Source organism: Cricetulus griseus, chromosome 9 (genome assembly GCF_003668045.3).
Source record: "Cricetulus griseus strain 17A/GY chromosome 9, alternate assembly CriGri-PICRH-1.0, whole genome shotgun sequence".
Lineage (NCBI taxonomy): Eukaryota > Metazoa > Chordata > Mammalia > Rodentia > Cricetidae > Cricetulus > Cricetulus griseus.
The window spans coordinates 27,213,034-27,236,036 of NC_048602.1; the positions used below are offsets into that span (position 1 = coordinate 27,213,034).

The 23,003-nt window shown below is 49.1% G+C and overlaps 1 protein-coding gene across 7 annotated transcripts; it reads left to right on the plus strand.

The window, feature by feature from the left end:
- Nucleotides 1-618: 618 nt before the first annotated feature.
- Nucleotides 619-22,508, plus strand: LOC100767782 (zinc finger protein 45). 7 transcript variants are annotated; one of them, XM_035449336.1, is made up of 7 exons: nucleotides 619-704; nucleotides 2,805-2,893; nucleotides 5,257-5,300; nucleotides 7,831-7,957; nucleotides 8,688-8,783; nucleotides 9,521-10,783; nucleotides 21,831-22,508. In XM_035449336.1, exons 3-7 carry the CDS (start codon nucleotides 5,286-5,288, stop codon nucleotides 22,493-22,495), a joined length of 2,166 nt encoding a protein of 721 aa, XP_035305227.1. In that variant the 5' UTR covers nucleotides 619-704; nucleotides 2,805-2,893; nucleotides 5,257-5,285; the 3' UTR covers nucleotides 22,496-22,508. The 7 variants fall into 7 exon arrangements, with proteins under 7 accessions (XP_035305227.1, XP_035305222.1, XP_035305221.1 ...); XM_035449330.1 differs by lacking the exon at nucleotides 21,831-22,508 and having other exon boundaries at nucleotides 638-704; nucleotides 2,808-2,893; nucleotides 9,521-11,652; XM_035449331.1 differs by lacking the exons at nucleotides 7,831-7,957; nucleotides 21,831-22,508 and having other exon boundaries at nucleotides 9,521-11,652.
- Nucleotides 22,509-23,003: the final 495 nt, after the last annotated feature.

Below are 23,003 nucleotides of genomic sequence, written 5' to 3' on the forward strand. Positions count from 1 at the left end.
TGACCCTATGTATATGAGCCTAAGGCTGGCCGTTGGGATTGGGTAACCAGCAGAAGGTGTGGCCCAGACTGAAAGTGGATCTTCCCACCCCAAAAGATCCAAATTAGAAGTGGGTCTTCCCACTTCAAGTGATTTAATTAAGAAACAAAAATCCCGGGGCTGGAGAGATGGTTCAGTGGTTACGAGCACTGGCTGCTCTTCCAAAGGACCCAGGTTCAATTCTCAGCACCCACGTGGCAGCTCACATAGTTTGTTACGCCACTTCCAGGGGATCTGGCAGGACTCCTGCGTCATCCTCCGGAGTACTGAAATGTCAGGTGCGCCCTCCGTGCCCGGTTTGCACCTTGTTTATTGAAAGGAAAATTGTTAAGTTGGTGGGGTAAGAGCGTTACAGAGAATTCTGGGACGTGTAGTCCAGACTCTTTTTGGTGGTCAGAGCACTTCTACGGGAAAGCTCGACTTTGGCAGTGTTCCGTGGGAGAAACTAGAGTATAATCCGCATATTTGGCGGGATTCCGGCTGCTGGAGGGCTAGAAAGCAAAGACAGTTAATCCGAGGACTCTAGGAAATGCCACTCACGCACGCATGCGGCGTCGGCACAAACTCCCTAGGAATCCTGGGAGTTGTAGTTCCGGAGCTTGGCGTTGCCAGCGCGTTTCGCCTGCAGAGGTTGGAGAGCCAGTGCATGCATTCCTGCGGGGAAGGTGAGTGGGAACGGATGGGCTTGGGGGGCTCCTGACCTCTTTTGACTTCCACGACCTGGTAACGGGATGGGCGAGGACCTCTTCCGGGTTACCGAAATGAGACGTTGTTGCTGATGTTGCGGGGACAGCAGCGGCCGCTGCCTTCTGATTTGGGGGAAAGTTTAGCAATTCCTGGGGTTCGGCTCCAAGGAAGACCTGGACTTAGTAGCGTTTGCGGGAACTCCTCGGCTCCGTGCTGCCAATCTCACCTTTCTCACACCCTGTCACTGTGCCTTAGTTTCCCCTGGTGCAAAAGGGAGTATTGGGAGGACCTGTAATACACGTTTGGTTTTAGAATAAATTATAGAGTACAAAAAAATGCATGCGTGTGCATACATGCATTTAGAGTCCTGTTTACATATGTGTGTTGTATGTGGGATTTTGGTATCTCTGAGATCACATACTGTATGCTTGTATAGCTCTTGGTATGTGCAGTGCAAATGTGACCACGGATGTCTGTCACCTATGTGTGGGTGCAGCTCTTTGTGTCAGAGAGTGTTGTGGCAATTTTCATTTATTTATTTATTTATTTGAGACAGGGTCTCAATCTGTAGCCTGGCTGATCTACAGCCCACTAGGCTCTTCCTGCAATACCTGCCTCAGAACTGGAATTATGGTGTGTGCCACCACAACTGACTTTTTAATTGTCAAAGACTTTTTAAAATTATGAGTATGTGGGCTGGAGAGATGGCTCAGAGGTTAAGAGCACTGACTGCTCTTCCAGAGGTCCTGAGTTCAATTCCCAGCGTCCACACGGTGGCTCACAACCATCCGTTATGAGATCTGGCGCCCTCTTCTGGTGTGCAGATAGACATGGAATCGGAATGTTGTATACATAATAAATAAATAAATAAATAAATAAATAATCTTTAAAAAAATTATGAGTATGTGCATATACCCACATCCACTCCTGCACAGACATACACACACAAACACACGCCTGCCAGTGGACAGCAGGTGTTCTTGGAGTCCACAGGTTTTGGAGCCTCAGCAGCTGGAGTTACAGGTTCCCAGCGTGGGTGCTGGGAACCCAATACACACCGTCTCCGAGAGCGGTATGTGCTCTTGACTGCTGAGCCGTTTCTCCAGCCTCTCTGTGACCTGTTTTGTTTTTTAGTTTTTAGGTTTATGTGTGGGCGTGTTTTACTTGCATGTATGTCTCGCACCATGTACATTGTTGGTACCCTGAAGTGTTCTGAGGAAGGCATGGGATCCCCTGAAACTGGAGTTAGGAATGGTAGTGGGCTTCCATGTGGGTGCTGGGAACTGAACCTGGGTCCTCTGTAAGAGCAGCCAGTGTTCTTCCCTGATAAGCCCACTCCTAAGCCCCGGACCTGGTTTGAAAAAAAAGAGTGTGGCATTCACAGGTGGAGTCCGGGAAATTGTCACCATATTCATAGTGCTTTCTTTCTCAGCTTTTGTTTCTCATTATGGAAATTTCCAAATATCTCAAATATAGTAAAATGAGCTCCAGAGTGACAGTCACTCTTACTGTCTCGTTTTTGAAAGTCTTCCCGCTTTCCCGCTTTTCTTCCTCTCGAAACACATTTTGTTTTGCCCTCGAGTAATGTGTGTGTGTGCATGTGTGCATGTGCGTGTATTCGTGTGTGTGTGTGTGTGTGTGTGTGTGTGTGTGTGTGTGTGTGTGTGTGTAATTCTGAGACAGGCTCACTCAGCCTAGTGCTCGTCCATCCCGTAAGACTAGCTGGTCATCCCTCCTGTTTGGGATGTTACTCCAGTTTCCAAATAACTGTGTCTATTCTGAAGACAAGAAAGGACCTTTTCTATTCATTTGTTAGCTGCTGTTCCAAAGCATCACAGAATAAATGGATTAGCAATCCTTTGTGTGTGTGACCGAGTCTTTGCAGCCCAAGATGGCCTCAAACTCTCTTTCTAGTTTAGACTACTTTGTGTAGTACTTTGAGACCCTGACTCAAACAAAACAAAATGTAGTCAGAAAAAAAATGTTTTTCTTCTTTTGCTCTTCTGGGGTTGTACTGGTCACTAATGCATGACTCTTGTTTCTTTGAATTTCTTTTATTTTTATTTCCTCTCCTCTAGCAGGTTGCAGGGACCTCTCTTTCATGGACCCCATCGTGTCCTTCTCAGAGTGGCCAGCATTGGACCTTCGAGGAGGAGTTATCCAATGAGTAAGTGTGATTCATGTAGCTGTCTAACAGGCAGCTAGAACAGGGTGCTACTATGGCTTGGGATTAGACGGAAAAAGAGGGACAAAATTTGTTCCTTGGTGAAGGAGACTCCCTGACAGTGGGGATTTCCTCCCAGACTCCGGATTAGGCACGAACCACACCCAAACACAGAGATCCTTTATTAAGCCAGGAAGAAAAGTGAAAGTAGCTGCTTTCTGACTCAGGCAGACAAGCAGCAGCAAATGACCTGTGGGTGTCATTTTTAAGAGAAGAAGGGGGCGTGTAGTGACAAATGGGCTATGATACTATAGTAAAGGAGATAGGGGACTAGGGAGAAGGGGACGGGAACAAGGGAAAGGGGCAAGGGTATTTGTCCCCAAATGGGGGACAAAGAACTGCCTTTGGATAGAGAGGAGACAGATGTGGGTCACAGGAAGATAGTAATTTGTAAAGGTAAAGGGGAAACCCTGTGTTAGGATAAGGTGTTTCATTTTAATTGGGCATGTTGATTAGGGCTTTGATAGCTGGACCTTGGTAGTCGGCCTCAGGAGAAGGAAGTGGCCACATAAGGGAATAGACCCAGCCAGCTTTAGGAATGTAATCTAATGATTTTTAGCAAGGCATAGGGTATGGTGGAAGGGCAAGGCCTGCCAGAGCCGGGCTCGACACACTTGAGCTGGCCAGAGTTACTTTAATTGGCCTGTGTGTATTTGGTGAGTTATAGAGTCCATCAACATAAGAGAATTCAAAAATCAATGTAGTTATGACCCTGGACAAATACTGGCAGGCAGGTGTTGCAGCAGCCGCTGAGAGAAACACACACACACACACACACACACACACACACACACGCACACACACACACACACACGCACACGAAGCAGAGAGCTAAGTGGGAATGGCACAAGGTTTGTGGAGCCATCCCTCCAGTTCCCCCCGCCAGAGTTCTTTCACCTTCTAAACCACCCTCCCTTATCCCTGGATCTGAGTTAATCCTGTATGTGTGACGCTGACTTCTGTTTGTCGATTTTTATCTTCAAAAGCATCAGTGAGACAAGGCTTGGAGCTGGGCATTGTTGGCTCCCAGCACTTCGGAGACTGAGGCAGGCAGATCTCTGTGAGTTCGAGGCCAGTCTGATCTGCAGAGTGAGTTCCAAGACAACCTAGGCTGGCCTTGTACTCACAGAGATCCACCTGCCTCTGCCTCCCGAGCACTGGGATTAAAGGCGTGCGCCACCAATGCCACCACCACCAGGCTCATAATGTAATTTTTAGAACAACCCTGTGACATTAATGCTCTCATTGTTAACTGTCCTCATTTTATGAATGAAAGACTTGGGCTACATACATATCAAGTTATATAGGCCATCCTAGGCTAAATGCTGAATCCCTGTCATACACACAAAAAAAAGACAAAGACAGGAACTGATGCTCACAGATTCTAGCTGTGCTCAAGGTTTCCCATTGATGAATGGCAGTGCTGTGCATCCTAGCAGCTGAGTGCAGACAGCACTCTCCTTGCCTGGGTACTTTCTACTCTGTCTCTACCATCCCTAGACAGAACCGTGGTTCTGAGAAACATGGGCGACCGCGTGTTGTGAATGAACTGCATTTGGTTGGCAGGGGTCTCATGTACAGGGTAGATAGAGTGAGTTGTGACTGAAATCCAGCTCATTCTCATCATCAAACCACACTGAGGAGTGGACACTGTTAGATCCCCAGAAAACTCAGGCCTTTAGGGTCTTAGCCCAGGACCTCGGTCACCCCAATCACCAGGCAGATTCGAAAGCTTGCTGCAAACTGCATGAGGCTTTACTGTTGTTTAACGAGCTAACCCCATGTTAGCTCAGGTCTTTCACTCACCCACCATGGCGGATGGCTAGGAAAGACAGCTTGAAGCGTCTGCAGAGAGATCTTCTAGGGCAGCGTAAGGGGAGTGTCTAGGGGTATGCACAGGCTCAGGATTGGTGTACCTCCAGGCTTGGAGGGCTTGCCCTGTGTTGATTGGTCAACTGGTTGTTGTGGTCTATAGGCCCTCCCAGGGTGGTTGCTATGCTCTGCTCGTCATTGCTGTGCACTTGTCTGTAAAGCACACCCAGAGCCGGAAAGCATAGCGCCGCCAGCTAACTTCTGATTGGTTCCTTGCCACGAGGCAGGCACCTGACTTCTAGTGACTAGGACAAGGTCATGGCAAGCACGCGCGTTACTGTCATGGCTGCCGAAATAGGGAGCCCATCCCTTCAGACACCATGGCTGGAGGCAGTTCACGTAAAACAGCCACATAGGCCAGCTGCTCTAATGAAGGACTCTCATGGGCTCTAATGAAGGACTCTCTCTTCTCTCCCTCATGGCATGTTCCCCAGACTGAGCTGTGCCCCAAGAAGACAACAGGATGACCAAGGTCAAGGTGAGTTGAGCTTTTTCATTTGTTTTGTTTGGTTTTGGTTTTGAGACCAGGTCTCACTATGTAGCCCTAGCAGGCCTGGAACTTGTTACATAGACCAAGCTGACCTTGACCTGGCCAAGTTGAGCTTTTTCTAGGTTTCAAAGTGTTATCTACCCGGCCAGTGACACCTGGCCTTTAATCCCAGCACTCATGAGGCAGAGACAAATAGATCTCTGTGAGTTTGAGGCCAGACTGATCTATAGAGCTAGTTCCAAGATTCAGAGAACCCCCACATCAAAAGAAAACAAAACAACTCCCAAACAAAAACAAAGAGTGTTATCTAACTTCTCAAGGATTCTGACATCTTGTTTCTTTCTCTGGGGAAGAAAGGAGCAGAACAGTAGGTGTTTGAGAACCTGCTGGGCAGAGCTGGAGAGGCAGGCTGCTCAGCAGTTAATAGCACTGGCTGCTCCCGAGGAGGATCCGGGTTCAGTTCCCGGCATCCACAACCATCTGTAACTCCAGGTCCTGGGGGTCTGCTGACCTCATCAGGCCTCTGTACCTGGTACATAGACATACATGCAGGCAAAACACTCAAACACAGAAAAGAACATGTTTTTGAAACAAGAACCTGTTGCTAAATGCTTATTAACCTTTTATTTTAATATTCATTTCTTTTTGTTTCTAAAAATTACCTCAGAGGACCGGAGAGATGGTTCATCAGTTAAGAGTGTTACTGTTATTATTATCAGGACAGGGTTTCTCTCTGTAGCTTTGGAACCTGCCCTGGAACTTGCTGTGTAGACCAGGCTGGTCTCGAACTCACAGACATCCGCCTGCCTCTGCCTCCCGAGGGCTGGGATTAAAGGTGTGCGCTGCCACCACCCAAAGAGTGTTACTTGTTATGATAAATATTTTCGCCATCTGCTTGAGTTCTGCTCGCTGTGTTAGGGCCCTAAATAATATATAGAGACTTCTATTAGGTACAATGCTGCTTGGCCAATGACTAGGATTCTCATCTGTTAGCTCAGTCTTAATTATCATAAACCTATATGCACTGGGATTAGTGCGTTCAAAAGAGTTGAGGGTATAAACTCTGACAAACTCTGAAGTCTGCACAGGAGAAGAATTCTAGCAGACTTCAAAGGACTCCTGTGACTGAGGATGTAAGCCCTTCTCCCGGTGGGTGCGAGATGCTGCAGACAAAAATACCCCTTCCTGGTTCACTCTTGAGTGACGGGGCAAGTCCTCCTGTATATATCTTTCTCTTATTGGTTGATGAATAAAACACTGATTGGCTAGTCATCAGGCAGGAAGGATAGGCAGGGCTATCAGACCAGGAGAAGACTGGGGAGAGGAAGGATAGAGAGAAGCCTTGAAGGAGATACCAGGTAACTGAGGAAGGAGTAACAGGTGTGGACCCTTCCCCGGTAAGATAAGACCACGTGAAAACACTTAGATTAATAGAGATAAGTTAATAATTAAGAGAGAGCTAGGCAACAAGAAGCCTGAGCCATTGGCCAACAGTTTTGTTTTTGTTTTTGTTTTTGTTTGTTTTTTGAGACAGGGTTTCTCTGTGTAGCTTAGGAGCCTCTATCCTGGCACTCGCTCTGGAGACCAGGCTGGCCTCGAACTCACAGAGATCCACCTGCCTCTGCCTCCCGAGCACTGGGATTAAAGGCGTGCGCCACCAACGCCGGGCTGGCCAACAGTTTTACAATTAATAGAAGCCTCTGTGTATGTGTTTGGGACTAAGGGCGGCAGGATCAGATAGAACAGAAACTCAGACTACACTTGAGTGGATCCCCACCTGGGATGACTGTGCTTCACCTGGGGATCCTGAATGTTCAGGTAGTGACCAGTTTCCAGGTGAAAAGTTCAAGCAGCCTCGTTGGCCATGCTGGTTCTAAAGCATGCTGGATTCACCCCCAGGCAACAAGTGGAAAAAGTTCTGTGAACACACCCTGCAGGTTCTAGTGATGGGTATTGGACACAAGCTAGAGATGATGGTGAGCATCCCGTAGTACAGCAGACAGCCCTCCCCCAGCTGAGACGCATCTGGCATATAATACAAGTCGTGTTCAGTTTGGGACAAGGTACTGTACACAGCTATGCAAGAAGAACAGGGCTGGGGATATGGCTCAGCGGCAGAGCTCTTGCCTAGCATTCATGAGGCCCTGGGTTCAATCTTCCATTTCTCAGTATCAAAAAAAAAATGTTTTTAAATTACGTGATTAAGCTGATGAATTTTCCAGGCATGGAGGTTCACACCTGTAATCCTGGCACTTGGGTGTCAGGGGCAGAGGTGGGAACATCAGTACAAGTCCAGGGTCAGCTTGGTCTACATAACAAGTTCCTGATCAACCGAGGCTACAGAACAAGACCCTGCCACGAAACCCACAAAGGAGCAATTACAAAAAGTGGGTGGGTAGTGTGGAAACATGGACTCTGGGTTCGTAGCTCGGGGTTTGCTCCCTACTCATGGTTCCCACGGTTCTCAGAGCTGTCCTTACAGAAGACCAAGGTTAAAGTTGAGTGTTTGGTGTCACAGGAGATGGTGACGTTCAGGGACGTGGCCGTGGTCTTCAGTGAGGAGGAGCTGGTCCTGCTGGACGCTGCCCAGAGGAAGCTGTACCGTGACGTGATGCTGGAGACCTTCAAGAATGTGGTGTCACTGGGTGAGGCCAGACACTGGCGCCACACGTCAGGTCCATGCAGTGTGGCCTCGGATGTGATTGGAGCTCTTGCAGTAGTTTCTAGTTTTCTAGTCATTGTGTGATACAGAATCGGAATCTCCCTAGTTTTATAAATGAAGTAAAAATTGAAAGCATGGTAGTATGTTTTCATCGTTCTCAAACGACAGTATCAATTAGTGGGTGGTGGCACACTCTGAGTCATTCCTACAAACATTGTTTTCACTGAAGTAAGATGAAGCAGCTGGAGACAGAGCCCATCAGTTAGTGCCGTCAGCTCTTAAAGAGGACCAGAGTTTGGTTCCAGGCACCCACATCAGGTGGCTCACAAACACCTGTAACTCCAGCTCCAGGGGATCTGCTGCCCTCTACTGGTCTCCGTGGGCACCTGCACTCATGCGCGAGTGTGCACACACACACACACACACACACACACACACACACACACAATCATATACATCAATACAAATCAAAAGAAGTATTTTTTAAAATTAAATAAAATAGAATTGAAGCCATAACATAGTGTGTGTGTGTGTGTGTGTGTGTGTGTGTGTGTGTGTGTGTGTGTGTGTGTGTTTAGGGCTTTTCAAACAATGTATGTCTTCCTTTGACTTGTATTGTAAGTCTGGGAGAGAATAGATTCGAACGCAGGGGAATGCTTTTCTTCAAGGATGTGGGGCCTCGGCTGTGTTGACTTAAAATACTTTCTTCGCAGGGCATCAGATCATGACTCCAGATGTTTTACTCCAGCTCAAGAGAGAAGACGTGCTCTGGATGTTGATGATGGCCGGCTGGAGCAGAGAGTCTACAGGTGAGAACACAGGGACTCATCTACCCTGCTTCTTAGTGTGGGCACAGCTTTGGGGCCGGTATAAACCAACACTTAGGAGGTAGAGGCAGGAAGATCGGGAGTTCAAGGTCGTCCTTGTTGATACAGTGGGTTCAAGGCCAACCTGGAATGCATAAGACCCTGTCTCACAAAACATTCAATGGGATTTTGTGGTCGTCCTTCAAGGCAAGACCATCTCTGTAATAAGATGGGCATGATGCGTGCTCCGGGAATGTAGGGGTTCCAAGATTGGCTATTCACCTTCTGTCCCCTTCAACACCCCCCCCCTTTTTTTTTCTTTCGGAGACAGGGTTTCTTTGTATTGTTTTGGATCCTGTCCTGGAACTCGCTCTGTCGACCAGACTGACCTCAAACTCAGAGAGATCTGCCTGCCTCTGTCTCCCAAATGCTGGGATTAAAGGTATGCGCCACCACACCTGGCCAGAAAAAGGGGAGGGGAGGATTCCTGGTGGAGATGCTCTTTACGCTCTAGAGATAACGAAATTGTAGCTTTCTACACTCACCCGCGATGCTTTATAGGGCTCTCGAGGGTTCTTATTATTGTGTGGTGAATGGGAGCCTGCTGCACTGACTTCTAGGGCGTGGAGGTGAGATGCCAGGATGCAGGACGTTAAAGGGAAGGGGAGCCGATCCGACAGCAGCTAACAGAGCATCGCACTCCCACCCTCTCTCTCTCTGAACTCTCTTTATGCTTTTAGGAGCCAGGAATCCAGATGGGATGGAGTCGCTTCAGGAGGTAGGATGGAGGTACCTGCCGCACCAGGAGCCCTTCTGCTCACGGATCCGGCACCAAGTTTCCAGGGCGTTAACCCAGGCTGGAGACTGCACGGGGAGCACTGGAGAAGCTGGCTCTCCACTGGGGAAACAGGATGCTGTCCAGCGTGAGGAAGCGGGGTTCAGTAAACACTCCGGGCGGGATTCACGGCTTCCACTCCACTGTGGGATGAGCGGTGGTGAAGAACCTTACAGAGAGGAGATGATGGGGAAAGGCTCTCACTGGGACCGTCCTCTTCAGGCGAAGGGGCCAGCCCACGCAGGAGAGAAGAGGTACAAATGCGAAAGCTGTGACAACTCCTTCTGTCGGCTGTCGGGTCTCCAAGCTCATCAGGCCAGGCACACGGGAGAGAAACCCTACAAATGTGAGGAGTGCGGGAAGAGCTTTACTCGGGCCTCCACGCTCCTGGACCATCAGCGAGGCCACACTGGCAACAAGCCCTACCAGTGCCACGCTTGTTGGAAGAGTTTCTGTCACAGCTCAGAGTTTAACAATCACCTCAGAGTGCACACTGGAGAAAAGCCCTACGTGTGTGAGGAGTGTGGGAAGGGCTTCAGCCAGGCCTCGCATCTCCTGGCACATCAGAGAGGCCACACTGGGGAGAAACCCTACAAGTGTGGCACGTGCGGAAAGGGATTCAGCCGGAGTTCAGATCTTAATGTCCATTGTCGAATCCACACGGGAGAGAAACCCTACAAATGTGAGAGGTGCGGGAAGGCCTTCAGTCGAGTGTCAATTCTCCAAGTGCATCAGAGGGTCCACAGTGACGAGAAACCCTATCAGTGTGACGCGTGTGGGAAGGGCTTCACCGTGGAGTCACACCTTCAGGCTCACCAGAGGTCCCACACTGGAGAAAGACCCTATCGGTGCGAGGAGTGTGGGAGAGGCTTCTGCAGAGCTTCCAACTTTCTAGCCCACCGTGGAGTCCACACTGGAGAGAAACCCTACCGATGTGACCTGTGTGGCAAACGCTTCCGCCAGAGGTCCTACCTCCACGACCACCACCGGGTTCACACTGGAGAGAAACCGTACAAGTGTGGGGAGTGTGGCAAGGTCTTCAGCTGGAGCTCCTACCTCAAAGCCCACCAGAGGGTTCACACTGGGGAGAAACCTTACCGATGTGAGGCGTGCGGCAAAGGGTTCAGCTGGAGCTCAAGCCTCCTGATTCACCAGAGAGTCCACGCTGACCATGAGGGTTGCAGGGATTTCCCTGCACCAGAGGTCTCACCCAGGAAACACGCTCTATAAGGTCCTGTGATCTGGTAATTTCAGATGGAAGCCCAAATGTTCCAGTTCTTAGAGCCCTCGTGGGAGACAAAGGAGTTGCTGGATCATACAAGCATCAGCCTTTTAACAATGATTGGGAGACCCCAGAGCAAAGAAGTCTGTAGGTTGGAACCCTGCAGACTTCATTCAGAACCTTGATCTTTAACCTCAGGAAAGTTGAGTGTAGTCCGGAAGGATCTAAACGTCCTAGGGACCAGATCTGTTTGCCAGGAGCAAAGTTTCTGAAACTGTGGGTGGCAACCCCATGTGGGGCTGAGTCACCGAAATGTGGCCGTCACAAGATATTTACAAACGCTGCAAGCTTTCTTACATAATCCAGTGAGCAAAAATTCAAAACTCAACAGGTAATAAAACCTCGGGATTCCCGGCAGCTCTTACCCAAGCTGCAGATCGTGTGACTTTCCTGTAGCCTTTTCCTGAAAACACAGTGTGAGCAAAGTGCCCAGAGGCACTGCTTGAGGTCCCGCTGCTCAGGGCCGAAATTGTCTGTAAGGAACAGCAGTGCTTGCTACTGTACACACATCTCTGCTCTTACAGAAGCATGATCGTTTGTTTACAGTATTTTCCTAGTCTCATCCCTAGTGTCAGACTAGTCTAGCTGCAGATTGTGTCCTGGCCAGCGTGATTTTAAACATCCACATAAGAAAGGTTCAGGCATTATGCTGGCCTGCCTCTGTTACCTGGCGGAATCCACTCAGGCAGTACCCCGCTCAGCCCAGGGTTCCATGGGAACTAAGTCTGCACGCAGGTGCAAAGGACACCTTTAAAAGACAGACCCCTTCCCCTCTGCCCCTCTTCTCTCTGCCTCTTTCTCTTGAGACAGGCCATGGCGGTCAGTCATTTAACCCTGTTTCTCTTCTCTCTTAGTCTCCCTACTCTGCCGGGCCTATAATAAACTGGTTAATATGTCTAATAGTCTCATGTCTCATCCTGTGCCTCTTCTTTTATTTCTTTCTTTTTTTTTTTCGAGACAGGGTTTCTCTGTGGCTTTTGGAGGCTGTCCTGGCACTCGCTCTGTAGACCAGGCTGGCCTCGAACTCACAGAGATCCGCCTGCCTCTGCCTCCCGAGTGCTGGGATTAAAGGCGTGCGCCACCAACGCCCGGCTTTCTTTTATTTCTAATTTAAGCAAAAACCTAACAGCGTAGCTCCTCTTACAGAAAGAGTTCCCCAGCACTACCATGCAAAATAGTTTCATCGTTAATAAAGTATCACTTATTGAAACTGTTTTGAAACACGTTCCTTCCTGGTTGACAGTAAGCATTTGAGGCGTGTACCTACATTGTATGCCTTACACCCAAGCGGTGCCTGGGACATCGCATACAGAGCATTTGTAAGTATTTTTTATTCAATCTATCTCTCAATAAAGTTTCTGAAGCACTGTTCCTAGAGGCTTGAAGGAGATTTAAGTTATACACACAGGCCGATTTTCCCAACGCTCTGGAGCCTGTGTGGTAATGTCTGTCAAACTGAAGGCCATCAGGCATTGGTGGCTTCAGAAATGAGTGGGTTGCGACCAGCTTTTTGGCATGCTCACCCTGCACCCAAGTGTACTGTATGTAGTTATACGTGCTCAGACCTCGATTTTGTTGCTTCCTGAACTTTGACAAACGTATACACATGCATGGTCATCAACGTCAGCTGTATAATGTTTCTAATCAACAGAAATGTGCCGTTTCCAGGCAGTCCCACCTTCAAGGCCAACAAGCTTTACGGTTTCTGAGCTACAGATGCACTTCAGCCATTCTGGCACAGGTTCAGGGTGTTTTTGAATGTTGGAGTCTGACCTCTCAATTTATTCAGTAAATATTTCACAGGATTCAGCATTCATTCTGGATTAAAAAAAAATGCTCAGTGAGGTAGGAGGCAAATATGGAATAGCAATAAAATGATTTTAATGGGATTACATACAGTAAGGCTGACTTGGTTATTGTTAGACCCCCGAAAAACTCAAGTATCCGGGGTCCCAGGCCACGTTCTCGGTCACCCCAATCACCAGGCAGATTCGAGAGCTTGCTGCAAACTGCACGAGGCTTTATTGTAATTTAACGAGCTAACCCCATGTTAGCTTGAGTCTTTCACCCACCCGCCATGGCGGATGGCTAGAAAAGACAGTTCAAAGCCGCTGTATACAGATCTTTATAGGACAGCATAAGGGAGTATCTAGGGGTACTCACAGGCTCACGATTGGTGTGCTTCCAGGCTTGGAGGGCTTTCCCTGTGTAGATTGGTCAACTGGTTGTTATGGCCTATAGGCCCTCCCAGGGTGGTTGCTATGCTCTGCGCATCATTGCTGTGCACTTGTCTGTTAAGCACATCCAAAGCCGTAAAGCATAGCGCCACATCTTTGCTAAGTCATATTCCTATTTAAATTGTTGAATCATGTCTGAATCTTTGCCCCTTTTTGAAAGTTGGTTATTTTTTGTTGTTTTTTTTTTAAATATTTATCTATTATGTATACAACATTCTGCTTCCATGTCTATCTGCACACCAGAAGAGGGCACCAGATCTCATAACGGATGGTTGTGAGCCACCATGTGGTTGCTGGGAATTGAACTCAGGACCTCTGGAAGAGCAGAGTCAGTGCTCTTAACCCCTGAGCCATCTCTCCAGCCCTTTGTTGTTTTTTGAGACAGGATTTCTCTGTGTAGCTTTGGAACGTAGCCCTGGAACTCTCTCCGTAGATGAGGCTGGCCTGGAACTCACAGAGATCCCCCTGCCTCTGCCTCTGGAGTGCTGGAATTAAAGGCCATGCGCCACCATCGCCTGGCGAAAGTTGCTTATTTTCAAGGTCTGCAAGACAGCCCGGGAGGTGAAGGCCGCTTGCTGCTGCCCAGCCTGACAACCGAGCTGGATCCCCTGGACCAGGGAGTGGTGCAGGGAGAGCGCTTTCTGCTCCGGGAAGCTGCCCTGTGACTTCCCCGCTCGTGCTGCGGCATGCGCGTGTCCACACAAGCGCACAGGGTTTATCCGGTGCTGCGTATGTGTAGTTTTCAGGAAGACTCTGTTTGTGCGGATGCTTCGCCTGCATTGTGTCTGCGCACCGCGCACACGCGGGGTCCTGGGGGCTGGAGCCTGCGTTACAGACGCCCCAGGGAGAGACGCCGCCGAGCAAAGCCGGCCTTGCACCCCGGCTCTGGCGGGGAGCGGGGAGCGGGGGCGGGGGAAACGAGGAGGGAAGTGGGATGCAGGGGGCGGTCCTCCGCTCGCACTCTGCACCCTCACTTCCGTTACCGCCGAGCCGAGCTGCTCGCCCGCGGTGGCTGCACGCGGGCTGAACTGTGGGAGCTCGCCCCCCGCTTCGGGCCGCCCTGTCCGCCGGGTTCGAGCTGTTTGCAGCCGGGGACCGCAACCGTGCTCCCGCTACCGTGCTCCCCGGGTGCTTTCCAGACCGCCAGGCCCTGCGTGCGGGAGACGCGGAGGGAGCGCGCTTAGCAAGGTGAGGAGCGCGGGGGGAGGGCGGGGGGGGGCGCCCCGGGACTGTGGGCCTCGGTGCGGGCGCTCCTGCAGCCGCCCCCCTGCCCGCCTCCCCGGTGCCCGCCTCCGGTCCCTTCCCCGTCCCCTCCCCGCCTGCAGCCCCCCCTCTCCCGCCCGCCGTCCCCCAGCTCCTCCCCTCCCCGCTCGCAGTCCCTCCCCAGCTCCCCCTTCCCCAGCTCCCCTCCACAGCTCCCCCCCGTAGCCTCTTCTCCTGCTGCAGCCCCTCTGCCCTATGACCCCCTCTTCCCACATGTCCCCACCCCACGCCAGCCCCTCCCCCCTCCTGTCCCCAGCCGTCTCTGTTTCTGCCACCCTAGCTGATCCCCTGCATATATACCGGCTGTTAGACTTCCTAGTAGAATATTTAGACACCCCGCCCGCCCACCCCTCCCCTCCCCTCCCCACCCCACCCCACAAATAAAAAACAACCGCAATGGGTCGAAAAATGCTTAAAGCCGCGTGGCACGTGAGTGTCATGGAGGCCTCTGTACTGTTCCAATCCCCGGCCTCTGTGTGCGAGCCGGGTGTGTGAGCCACACCGGCAGCCCCGGGCTGTCCCCACCTCTGACCCTCAAGTCATGGGAGGGAAGGAGCTGGCTGCTTCTCACTAGACTGACCCTGGAGGGCGTGTGTGGGGGTGTGTGTGTGGGGGGGTCCCACTCTTGGGAATGACTGCCATTAGACGTTAGTGTATACAAAGCGGGGAGGCCGTGCGAGCCCACGCTGATAGCTAGCTAGCTCAGTCTTTTTGGTCCAAACTCCCACAGGAAACCGCCCAGTATCATTTGAAAATGGGTTACAACTGTCTGGCAGGGATCTTGAGGGCAGGGTTTGTATGTGTGTGTGTGTGGACGCTGGAGATCAACCTCGGGTTCCCCAGGAGCCATCCCACCCCACCCCGCTTTTTTTCATTTAACATTTATTTGGGGGTGGCGCACGCGAGTCGCAGTTTACATGTGGGGGTTAGAGGACCACTTTGGGGAGATGCTGCTCACTTTGTGGGTCTTGGGGCTCAAGCTCAGTCTGGTTTGGTGCCAAGCGCCTTTAGCCTCCGAGTCACCTTGTGGGCCTTGAGCTTGCCTAATTAGGTGAGGCGGGCTGACCGGCCAACAAGCAGGAGAGATAATGACATTAGCTGCCCTTGCCAGCACTGGCATTACAAACCTGTGCCCCTGGCATGCAGCCCCCTGCCAACCCCCACTCCCATTTAAAATAAAATGTGTTTTTGAGGTGGAACTCGGGTCCCCATGCTTGCCCAGCAAGCTCTACCAATTAAGCCATCTCCCCAGTCCCTAGGTTTTTTGTCTATTCCAGTTTTCCCAAATAATGTCTACCTTGTAGACATGGAAATGTTGGAAAGTGCTTCTGTAAAGAAAAAAAAATTGAGCCGGGTGTTGGTGGCGCACTCCTTTAATCCCAGCACTAGGGAGGCAGAGGCAGGCGGATCTCTGTGAGTTCGAGGCCAGCCTGGTCTCCAGAGCGAGTGCCAGGATAGGCTCCAAAGCTACACAGAGAAAGCCCTGTCTCGAAAGACCAAAAAAAAAAAAAAAAAAAAAGGAAGAAAAAAGAAAAGAAAAAAAATTTACTACAGCTACTGTGGATTAGCATTAGAGGTTATTTCCATGGTCGTCGTCATCACCATTATTACCAGTTGACACTATGACAATTTCTGATTGTTAAAATTTTTCTTATAATTTAAAACTTACAGAAAACTGCACAAAATTAGTACAAGGAAATCATAGTCGTGGTTGGGCACACCATTCTGTGATATGCTCCTGAATGAGAACATGTCATCCGAAGTGTCATTACCTTCCTGTGACCATGCCACGGGGAGCATATGCACTGACTGTCTGACAAGAGTCAGCCGTGAGGTCAGGGACACACTGGCTCAATGTCCTCTGACCTCTCTCTTTTCATATTTCTTAGGCTCTGCACCTTCTGGAAGGAACGATAAAAAGATGAGCACACACAAGGTAAGAAGAGATTGCCATTTTTGCCATCAGAACGCCAGGTCGTCCTTAGACTGCAGGGGTTTTACATAGTAAGGAGACTGTGAGCACTTGAGGGCAGACAAGATGGTGCAGGGGTGCTTTCCTCCAAGCCAGGGGACCTAAGTTTGATCCCCGGGTCCCACATGGTGGAAGCAAAGAACCGACTTCCACAAGTCATTCGCTGTCTTTCGCATGAGCACTGTGTTACGTACATTCCTGGGGCACATACGTGCACACACTCCTGCACACACGCTTGTGCACAGACACATACTAATGAATAAATGTAATTTTAAAAATAGGATGTATAGGGCTGGAGAGATGGCTCAGAGGTGAAGAGCACCGGCTGCTCTTCCAGAGGTCCTGAGTTCAATTCCCAGCAACCACATGGTGGCTCACAGTCATCTGTTATGAGATCTGGCGCCCTCTTCTGGTGTGCAGATATACATGGAAGCAGAATGTTGTATTCATAATAAATAATTAAAATTAAAAAAAAAAGGATGTATAAAAGCACTTGAGGTCCTTAGGAGATGCCAAATGCCTGTTTATCCCAGTAAGTCTACTCCTCCCTGCCTTTGTAGGGCCATTATGCCTCTAGTGGACATTGGTGTTGACCCTTTTCCTGGGGAAACACAAACTAATGTCTACACACCCCAAGTAGGGAATCCACGACAGACTCAGATAACAGTACCACCCAAGTCCAAGTTGGTGAATCTGAGTTTATCGGTTTTCACTCCAAGAGCGTGATGAGCCACAGAAAGGTCAGCCTGGAACTTTCCGCATGACTTGCAGATTCCTCCATAGGTAGAAGAGTCCCTTCCAGGAAACTCTGCCGAGCTGAGTCCCCTCAGCAGTCCTTACTGCTCATACAGCCCTGTGACTGGAGGGACTTTGTGCATCTGCTCGGTTTCAGGGACTTCCTGAGACTTATGAGTTGTTTATTTCCGGAATCTAAAGGAGCCTCCCTTTAGAACTTCCTGAGTCTTTCCGAGCTTCCCCCAGGATGGACTGTTTCAACGTTGCTAACAGCAGTTGGTTGTAAGATTGAGGTCACTTGTGCTTATTGTAGGAGACGGTGACATTCAAGGATGTGGCTGTGGCCTTCACTGAGGAGGAGCTGAAGCTGCTGGACTCCGCCCAGAGAAAGCTGTACCAAGAGGTGATGGTGGAGAATTTTAGGAACCTGCTCTCAGTCGGTGAGGACGGATGCTCTCTGGCACATACCTTTGTGACCTAGGAGCTGGGAAGCTTTGGGGCGCTCAGAATGGTTCTCTGACTTTGCTCATTCCTGTGGGCAGAGATGGGATGCTTCCTATCTCTTCTGAATAGGGTATTTCAGGACATTTAATTAATTAATTAGTAATTTGTTTATCCATTTATCTATCTATTCATTTATTTGTATATGGTTATGTTGCGTGGTTCCTGTGGAGGCCAGTGAGGGTGTCAGCTCCCTGGAAATGAGTCACAGATGGTTGTGAGCCGCCCTGTGGGTGTTGAGAATTGAACCTGGGTCCTCTGGAAGAGCAGCCAGTGCTCTTAACCTGAGTTACTTCTTTAGCCCCACATTTTATTATTCTTTAAAACTATTACATCTATTTGTTGTTTGTGTGTGTGTGTGTGTGTGTGTGTGTGTGTGTGTGTGTGTGTACATGAGTGTGGGTACCCTCTGAGGCTGGAATGGACATCAGTACATCAGTAGTTATGGGTGGTTGTGAGCCACAGGATGTGGGTGCAGGGAACTGAACTTGGGGTCCACTGGAAGAGCAGCAAACACTCTTAACTGCTGGCCCATCTCTCCAGCCCCTATACTGGTGAGTTTTTAAAAGATATTTATTTTTATTATTATCATTTGTGTGTGTGTGTGTGTGTGTGTGTGTGTGTGTGTGTTTGAGAGAGAGAGAGAGAGAGAGAGAGAGAGAGAGAGAGAGAGAGAGAGCCAGAGAGAGACCTTGGTGTGGGAGCCCTCAGAGGCTAGAAAAGGGCATTGGATCCCCCTGGAACTGGAGTTAGGCAGTTGTGGGTGCTGGGAACCAAACTGTTCCTTTGGAAGAGCAGCAGGTGGTCTTAACCGCAGGGCCGCTTCTCCAGCCCCTGTACTGGCAATTAATGAAATAGTAGAAAACCCCAGCCTTCCTTAGAGAAAAACAATATATGTTATAGGGAAAGCTGGCCAGTTGTGTGAGTAGTTGTAGAACCAGTAAGGAGATGTAGGTCACTCAAACTTTGTTTTTGCAATATATGTTTATGGCAGCAGGAGGGTCACAAAATAAATGGTATTTTTCACTGGACTGTTGTGTATAAGTTTTGAAACACAGTTTTCATTGTATTGATGAGGACTCAGTTGCAGATGAAGTTTTGCTCTAGCATGGCCTTTTTCCATCTGTGCTTTTGCAAGTTTGCAGAGCATCAACTTTCCAAATGAGATAAATCCCACACGGAAAGAAAAGTGAAGCCTCGGGGCGTTGGTGGCGCACGCCTTTAATCCCAGCACACGGGAGGCAGAGGCAGGGGGATCTCTGTGAGTTCGAGACCAGCCTTGTCTACAAGAGCTAGTTCCAGGACAGCCTCCAAAGCCACAGGGAAACCCTGTCTCGAAAAACCAAAAAAAAAAAAAAGAAAGAAAGAAAGAGAAGTGAAGCCTCTAATGAAGAGGGCAACCCAGAGGAGGAGAGAGATTTAGGCGAAGTCTTATGTGACTCGTCCATAGGTCTTGCTGTTCACTGTCCCTGTTGCTCCCCAGATGCTCAGACTTGTTCCTAGGTCCTTGCAGCAGTCTTGTGGATCTTGTCTTCAGATTAATCCCTAGGATCGTTCTAACTTCTCAGGAGTGTGGGTTTGTGCGGGTTGACTCACGGATGTCTTAAAGAACTTGTTCTGTGGAGATGACCCATCTGAGTAAGATTTCTTTCTTTTTTTTAGTTTTCAACACAGGGTTTCTCTGTGTAGCTTTGGAGCCTATCCTGGCACTCTGGAGACCAGGCTGGTCTCGAACTCACAGAGATCCACCTGCCTCTGCCTCCCGAGTGCTGGGATTAAAGGCGTGCGCCACCAATGCCCGGCCTGAGTAAGATTTCTTTGTGAGGTGGTTTGAACAGTTATAGCACTTCACATTCACTTAAGTAGGAAATAACATTTAAATATGGTTTTCACCCTCCCCACCCCTGGCACTGGCATCAAACCTTAGGCCTTGTGCTTGCCCGACAATTGCGCTGAGTTCCATCGACATCCCCGGGGAGTGCTTCCTCTGAGAATTCCGATGATTAATTCTTTGGCTTTTTCCATCAGAAAAGTAAAATTCTGTCTCCTTATTCCTTTTGTCAGAGAAGAGAGTCTAAGAAAATTGTCAGAGGGAACTTTGCCTTTTAAAGATTTACCCAGACATATTCCATTAACTTCTTCCAAAGTTCACATCTACAGTAAAATTAATATTCCATTGTTAGCCCAAGGATCGTATGGGGAAAATTGTGTGTGTGTGTCGAGTAGATCTATTTAGTGATGTCATTACTGCTTGTGGTGGTTCTCTGGTAGTTTGTAGCCTATTTCTTCTAAATGTTTGTCACAAGTTATTTTAGTATTTAGTCCACTGTTATATTACATTTATCAAGTTGGAAGACTTTGGTTTGAGCACAGGGTCTCACTATATATCTCTGGTTGGCTGGAACTCACTCTGTAAAGCAGGCTGACCTCAACCTTGGAGTGATCTGCCTGCCGCTGCCTCCTGAGTTCTGGGGATCAAAAGTGTGTACCACCATGCTTGGCTTACTCCAGAATACTGTTTTCCTTGTTTCCACGACAATGATGACAGTCTTCATTGCCTCTGAATTTTGACTCTCAACTTAGGACCATGAGAGCAGAGGGGGTCCAGAAAGTCAGCCAGTGCTCAGGGGACGGGGAGAGGCGGGGGTTGGTCTTTGTGTTTCCTTTTGCTTTGGGTGTGTCCTTCACCCTTTGATTCTATTCTAAGAGTTAACTCACTACCATCCTGCCTTAGACACGGCTTGGCAATTTCTCAGCAGAACTTCTGTCCAGATCTCTTTCATGTATTTACTTTAAAACGCTCTTTGCTTCTGTGACTCGGATTTGGAGTTGGATAGCGTGAACTAAGAAGCCGCCTGTATACTTTGCTGGAACACATGCCAGGCAGGGTTCTGGGTAGTGGCTGGAAAACTGAGTGCCATAAAATGTCCCTTCCTGTTGACATTGTCATATGGTAGGAGAGATGCATAATTTTAAAAAGAAAAAGAATTTCAGAAAGCATGTCGGTAATTGATTTTAAGTGGCTTTTATTAGTTGTCTCTTTTAAAATGTAAATTATTATTTTATCTGTGTGGGTGCTTTGTCTGAATGTATTTATGTGTACCACGTGTATACCTGGTACCCATGGAGGACAGGAGAGGGTGTCCAATCCTCAGCAACTGGCGGTACAGACAGTTACGACACGTTGTGATTGAACCCGTGTCCTCTAGAAGAGCGGCCAGTGTTGTTAACTGCTGAGCCATCCCTCTCCAGCCCTGGTTTTATTGGTTCTTAATAGTTGGGAGCTCAGTAGACTGTATCTTGGTTTCTGTCAGCATTTAAACCAGAGAACTTTATTCATAAGGAAAAATTCATAGACTGCAGAATCATATTGAGTTGCATTCAAGTCTACTGTTGTGACCTAAGTGTGAAATCCCAAAGAGTGAACAGTTTTCACTTGTCGTTATCCCTGTCTTTGTAGGAATTAACAATCAGACTGAGTTGAGGGCGGTCCAAGATGGAAGGTCACGAGAAGCCCTTTCCTGCTGGCAAATCTGGCAGCGGGTCATGGATGACTTAACCAGGTGTCAAGACTCCGTGGTCACTACTAGTCAGTTACAGGGTGATTCCCCCTGCCGGGTCCGTCGAGGGTTGTCGGCTCACGTTTCTGAAGACGAGAACGCTATACAGAGTCAAAAGGCAAAGGTTCCCATTGATGCTGGAAGGCCCGTGCTTCCAACGTTGAGAACCCAGGGTTCCTGGCAGAAAAATTTCCTGACTGAGCCACAGAGACCTAAGAACGGATACCAAGCCATTTCCTCGAGAAGTGAACGGGGTCGGATTTCACATTCCCACAGTGATCGCAGAGCCCACAAAAGTAAAGATTCTCACAGCCCCAGTGGCTATGGGAAAGAGAGCATAAAGGCAGCAGCATCCTTTGGTCAGAGTAGAGCGACTCAGGCTGGACAGAGAAATGACGGGTATGCTGCTCTCTCCAGCTTTGCCCCTCACCGCCTGTCAGCGGGAGACAGGTCTTGCTCATGTGTGGAGTGTGGGCAAGACTCCCATCAGGGCACAGATGGTTGTGCTGGTCGCGTGGGAGAAAGACACCAGGGATTCGGTCGTAATCCACTTCCACGCAGCCATCAGAAGGTCACCACTGAAGCCAGGCCGTACGAATGCGAGCGATGCGGCAAATTCTTCCGCTGCCGGTCAGCCCTTAATGTTCATTTTAAAGTCCACACCAGGGAGAGACCGTATGCTTGTGAGGCGTGTGGGAGCGCCTTCAGTCAGGCCTCTCACCTTCAGGACCATCAGAGACTCCACACCGGGGAGAAGCCTTTCAAATGCGATACTTGCGGCAAGAGCTTCAGCCGGAATTCTCACCTTCGGTCCCATCACAGGGTGCACACGGGAGAGAAACCCTACAAATGCGAGGAGTGTGGCAAGAGCTTTATCTGTAGCTCCAACCTTTACATTCACCAGAGAGTCCACACCGGAGAGAAACCCTATAAGTGCGTGGATTGTGGGAAAGAATTTAGTCGCCCTTCGAGTCTTCAGGCCCACCAGGGCATACACACGGGAGAGAAATCCTACGTGTGCACTGTGTGCGGTAAAGGCTATACCCTGAATTCCAATCTTCAGGTCCATCTGCGAGTCCACACCGGAGAGAAGCCCTACAAATGTGACGTGTGTGGGAAAGTCTTCAGCCGCTCTTCACAGCTACAGTCTCATCAGAGGGTTCACACAGGGGAGAAACCTTACAAGTGTGAGGTTTGTGGTAAGAGCTTTGGTTGGCGGTCAAATCTTCTAATTCATCACAGAATCCACAGCAGCAGTAGGCCTTCTAAGAGCGCACGAGATGGCAAAAACATCAAGGAATCGGTTCAGGAAAAACGTTCTATAAAATAATGTTTGAAAAGGCTTGCGTCCCCTGCGTTCTTTTTTTGCTTTGGATGACATTTAAAACAGTGGAGTGTGAGAACTTAAGAGATGCCTTGGTAGTGAGGAATCCTCATTGCTCTTGCAAAGCATCCAATTCCCAGAGCTCATATGCTGGTTCACAGCCAAATTTTTTCTTTTTAGATTTATTTATTTATTATGTATACAGTGCTCTGCCTCCATGCATCCCTGCAGGCCAGAAGAGGGCACCAGGTCTCATTACAGATGGTCGTGAGCCACCATGTGGTTGCTGGGAATTAAACTTGGGGACCTCTGGAAGAGCAGCCAGTGTTCTTAACCACTGAGCCATCTCTCCAGCCCCCAAAACCATTTTTAACCTTAGGTCTAGAAGATCCAATATATAGCACACATACATGCGCGTAGGCAAAGAGTTCATACACGTAAAGTAAAACTTAAAAACAATTTAGTGTGTTTGGGGACACACACATGCCAGCGGAAGCATGCTGTAGCATATGTG

Bases quoted from the DNA above. Each gene is read 5' to 3' on its own strand.
- LOC100767782 (XM_035449336.1), top strand. The intron at 8,784-9,520 runs GTGAGAACACAG...TTATGCTTTTAG, and splicing joins CTGGAGCAGAGAGTCTACAG to GAGCCAGGAATCCAGATGGG. The intron at 10,784-21,830 runs ACCATGAGGGTT...AAGTCCACACCA, and splicing joins TCACCAGAGAGTCCACGCTG to GGGAGAGACCGTATGCTTGT.